This window comes from Protobothrops mucrosquamatus, unplaced genomic scaffold (assembly GCF_001527695.2).
Source record: "Protobothrops mucrosquamatus isolate PMUCROS unplaced genomic scaffold, P.Mucros_1.0 scaffold2260, whole genome shotgun sequence".
Taxonomy (NCBI): domain Eukaryota; kingdom Metazoa; phylum Chordata; class Lepidosauria; order Squamata; family Viperidae; genus Protobothrops; species Protobothrops mucrosquamatus.
Window position 1 is genome coordinate 25,464 of NW_015388349.1, and position 5,153 is coordinate 30,616.

Sequence of the window (5,153 nt, forward strand, 5' to 3'; positions counted from 1 at the left end):
TTGAGACATATTCTCACAAAGTTCATCATTCTTTTTAGCAAGAAGCTCTTCTGTCTCTACTCTCATTTGTTGTACAATTTGTTTGGACATCTGCGTCTGCATCTGCATCAAAGAATCCTGCAAATCCTTTAAAGTAATATAAGGTGGTGAAGAGGGTGGAGGAGTTTTAGCTCTCTGTTGTGTAGTTTGTACAGCTGGAGAGGAAACAGCTGATTTAAGTGGTGCAGGGACTACACCTCGTTTAGAAGCCATTCTTGAATTTAAAAAAGATCTTAATATAAAATCCAAAGCAGCAGAAAGTCAAACAGATTTTACTTTAATTTTTCCTTATTTTTTAAGAATTTTTTTCCAGCTTTACAATGTAGCAATCCACAACTGGAAGGAAAGTGAAAGTGTCTCTTTAAAACAAAGAAGCGGCTGAGCCGCAGCCATTTTTTTTTCCTCCAAAAGTTAACTTTCGATTTTCAATCATTTGAGAAGGGTACTTAATCTTCTGAGTCACAGTTTTAATTTATTTATAAAAAGTCCAAGTTTCCTAGTTAGCTCCGTCTGTTAAAAGTACTCACAAATAAATTCCGAAAAATCATCAGAGGTGGAGACGGCGTCTGGCTTCGCTAATAGCGAAGACGTCCCGATCTGCGGAGGAACTCTGAGCTCCGGAGGAGTTCTCACCTTCGCCTCGCTGGAAGCACCCAGGGAGGCTAGGGAACTCGACTCCTACTCACGAGTAAGCTCTCCTTCTCTCCTTTGCCCGGAGAGAAGTTTCAAACCGCCAAACAGCTGATACGCGCTGTTTTGGCGATTTTTACACAGTCCTGGACGGGAGGCTGTCAAACAACCTCCTTCGGCAGCCGCCGAGCCAACCGGAAGTCGTTATTTGTTTACTTTTGATGAGTCATTTCCTCAAGAAAAAATAATGGAAAGGCAGTCATATCACTTAGTTTCTATTTTTCCACTTAATCCATAAAAGCTAACATTGCAAAGTTGACTTTCCCACCATGAAAAGAAAGGTTTCCACAAAGGGTTATGACAAATAGCTATGCAAAATTATAAAAATAAGCCAAAATACTATGTACTAGTCACTAGTGCAATTGTTTTGGAGTAAGGAAATCAGTCTTTTCACTTTCACCCCCTGGAGGCAAAAAAGAGATCACAGGCCAGTGTAAAGCCGATAGTAGAAGACTGAAATAAGAGATGGTATTGTAGGGTCCACATACAAAGTAGATGAAGTCATTGATTTTCTTCATTTGATACTCCCTTTTTCTTTTGTTTTTAATCTTTCCTCCTCCTCCTCCCTCTCCTCCCCCTCCATTCTCCAGGTGAAGGATGGGTGTAGTATTAGACTCTGACCTGGGAAAATAACAATCAGAATTAATTTCTATGAAGTATCTATGCATTTGGGTTGCAGGCAATGATATAGTTTGGTCATTTTAACTCTGGACTTCACCCTCCTTCCCATTTCAGATTATGATGCTCATCCTTCAAGGTGGAGCTTCTGGATTTCTGAACAGCATTCTGGTCCTACAGTACCACATGAAGCTAAGCTAGAGGTTCCCACAGTTGGATTCAGTTCTTTCTCTTTGCTTCTTTCAGGCCGATCTCATCAACAGTCCCTACACCAAAGTCTGTAGGAGGCATGATCCAGGACCTTCAGGAAGACATCAAATGTTCCATCTGTTTGGAGTCTTTCATTAATCCTGTCTCCATAGATTGTGGACATAATTTCTGTCAAGACTGTCTGTTTATCCACTTGAATAATTTTCCCCAGTCTGAGTACAATTGCCCTGAATGCCGCCATCTCTGCCGCCCTGAACGTATGAAACCAGATGCACGGCTGAAGAGTTTGGTGGAAAAAAATTCACAGTTTCCTCACCTGGAAGAGGTCAATAAGGTAAGATTGCATCTAGGTAGAACTAGGAAAATTTTACTGCGTTGTATGTCAGGTGCAAGAAATCACAAACTAAGATAGAGTTCAAAACCACTACAAGTTTATTTCATGCTATCTAGATGCAAGTATCTGATCTATTAATGGTAAAGACAAATTGGTTCCAGATAAGAGTTAATGGACTTTAAGGGGAGACTTAGGTCTCTTACAGGGTGTGGTGACTCCAAACTGATGATGCATTTGACCCCTCCCTTGGCTCAACCTGGTCATCTCTTACATTGCAGATAGATAGATAGATAGATAGATAGATAGATAGATAGATAGATAGATAGATAGATAGATAGATAGATAGATAGATAGATAGATAGATAGATAGATAGATAGATAGATAGATAGATAGATAGATAGATAGATAGATAGATAGATAGATAGATAGATAGATAGATAGATTAGATAGATAGATAGATAGATAGATAGATAGATAGATAGATAGATAGATAGATAGATAGATAGATAGATAGATAGATAGATTTGAAGTTGTTTCAATAAGCAGATGAATACAGAAAAAAGCAGTCTTGCAGATGACCAGATTCAGAGCCACACAGGACCATAAAGGTGACAACCACAACCGTGAGCTACATCTGTAAAACAAGGTGCAACCAGTTCAGCTCCCAAAGCTGGGTGGACACCCAAGTATAACAGGAATCATTCATCATAGCCCAGGGCTGCCACATTTTGTATTAGTGTTAGCTTCCAAATGCTTTACAGGTGCAATCAAATGTAGATCATGTTTATCCAGACAAGAGATGACATGGATGAATGGGAGCAAGACTTCCAACCCAAGAATGGCTGAATTAGTGTACCAGATGTAAATATTCAAAAGTCCACCTGTCTGCAGCTGTCACCTATCTGAAGAAGAGTTATAAGTCAAGAAGGATCTCATATTGTGAGCCACTTTGAACAAGGGAATACAACTCTCTACAGAATTACTGGATCAGCACTTCCATTATTTGGTGTAGGGTTATGATATTATTACTGTTGATACCTGACTATGCTGGTGGATGACACTTCCAATGGTTTCACATAGATGTCAAAATCACCTGGGCCACTCCACAAAATAAAGGTCTCTGAGCAAAGCTGTCCTCTCTTGATGAGAACCACTCCCTAGGAAGAGAAAGAACCATTGAAAGACAATATATCAATGAAAACTGACTTCATTTCGCACTCCAAGTTATATAGTCCCCTTCCCAAAAAGCTCACAAACAGCACATTCCCTACCACTTCTGTCAATCTGGCATGGTCATCACAATTGAGCTGCCCTAGTTTCTTCTATCTTGGCTCTCTTGACTCTGACTGAGTAGCCATGAAAGTTGTACACAGCTTGTTTTGAGCTAGTTGTCTTCCTTTTCAGAAAATGCCAACAGCTTCAGTGGTATTGGGGCAGCCAGTTCAGCTGGTAGGTTTGGATGAAAATGGGGATCGTTACTTGGATGCGGAGGCCCTGAGTACCTGCTTACAGCAGGAAGAGGTGAAAGATACTCCTGTCTGCTTAATTTCCATCATTGGGGAACAGCGACAGGGCAAATCCTTCTTGCTCAACTTCCTACTGCGGAAATTTAAAAATCTGGTAAGTTTGACAATATTTATTTTCTTAGTGTTTTAAAATGATTTGGATTGGATGATACTCCTCCTATCATCTTACAGTGTTGTGTTAATTTTATTCAAGAAATCAAGCATGTAAAATGAGTTTATATGCATTGCATTTTGCACATTTTTTCAACTTTCTAAAGAATATGAGAAGAAGGAGAAATAAATAAGGCATACTACATTCCTTGTCTGAAAAGCAAATGTAACAGCTTAATAAAGGAATATAATCACTGAAGGTAGCCTAGTATTTCATATCTCATGGTATCTCACTGGTGGAGTACAAATGCTTCTTAAGGAGTTTCTAAACTCCCAGGAGATTTATATCATAAATAAATCACAAAAAAAAATTAAAGAATAAATAATAAAAAAGTAACAGTAAAATAATAACATGCATTTCACCAAAAAGCAAATTGATGAACTTTGCAGAAATAAGGAGAAAAATAGAGAAAGTTGCTTGCCCAAGTAATGTTTTGATATATTGGAAAATGTATGTTATTTGTCTAACCATGCTATTGCAGCAGCTACATGTTTCCTGTCTCATTTATGTCTCAATTTATCCCATAGGCTGAAGGACCCAGACCTGGAATACATGGAAGTGAGTTGGGCTCTAAATATTAAAAGTGTGGTCCTTGTCCCAGGGAGACAATGCAATATTACCAGGCAGAGGTGATATAAAAAGAAAGTTCTCTCAATATAGTTAAAAGAAGGGGGCATAAACTAAAGTCCAGACTTCTGGTGTCCTTTGATTCCTTTAATTCAGGCAACCAAATTGGAAAGATCCTAGACTATTTTACCTAGTTACCTTGACTCAGATGCAAGAATCTGCCAGGTGTGGTACTCAAACAGTCCAAATCAGTTTCAGTATACTACAAGTAGTGAATCAATGCCTTGCAAGAGACTCCATAAGTAGTAGGGTTATGCAGTACTTCAGATCCATTTACAGAAGATGCTGAGGAGGATGAAAAAAAAGTAAATGTAATACTCTTTAAAGCACCTGTATCTTTTTCCAGGATATCTGGTAGCTACAGAAAAGCCAAGTTAAAGTAAGAAAATATGTGGCTGTTTTAAGAGTTTTGATAGGTGCTATGATCATACTCCAAAGCATCTTTTCCAAATTGTCTCCAAAGTATTGCCAAGTCTCATTCTGGAGTAAATATTAACAGGAATGTCAAATGATGCAAGAAAATCCATTTCAGTTGGATGATTAGGCATATTGATATGCCAGGGCAAACTGATCTCAAGAAGCTGTCAAGATTGATTTGCCCTTTCACCTACATTTTCTCCCTTGCTCACAGCTTGACAAAAAAACCAGGGTAGAGATTGTGGAATGGAATGCAAAAGTGGGAGGGAAGGTATCTAGGCAACCGAGGCATCTTTGAGAGCCTGCAAGAACACCAAGGTCACTAACGCAGGTGCTCGATGGAGAAGTGGACTGAAGAAGTATTACTGTTGTACCATGTGAACACCCAGTGGGTAGGGGCAAGGGAATCTATTGTTTAACTAAGCAAGCTTTCTGTGGGAAAACCAGAGCTGGTTTCGCTTCTTCTGTGCCAATGTAAATTTTCAGTAAAGTATTATACTCTTGATAAAATCATGTCCCAGGAGTTTCTTTTTCTGAAAA

At 38.9% G+C, this 5,153-nt stretch overlaps 1 protein-coding gene across 1 annotated transcript; it reads left to right on the plus strand.

Moving 5' to 3' along the window:
- Window positions 1-1,627: 1,627 nt before the first annotated feature.
- LOC107295198 (RING finger protein 112-like) lies at window positions 1,628-4,554 on the plus strand (the record flags this gene model as incomplete). Its single annotated transcript, XM_029285787.1, has 3 exons — window positions 1,628-1,899; window positions 3,281-3,512; window positions 4,543-4,554. Coding segments are annotated over 3 exons (516 nt in total), but the record flags the coding sequence as incomplete, so codon positions are not given.
- Between the last annotated feature and the right edge of the window lie 599 nt (window positions 4,555-5,153).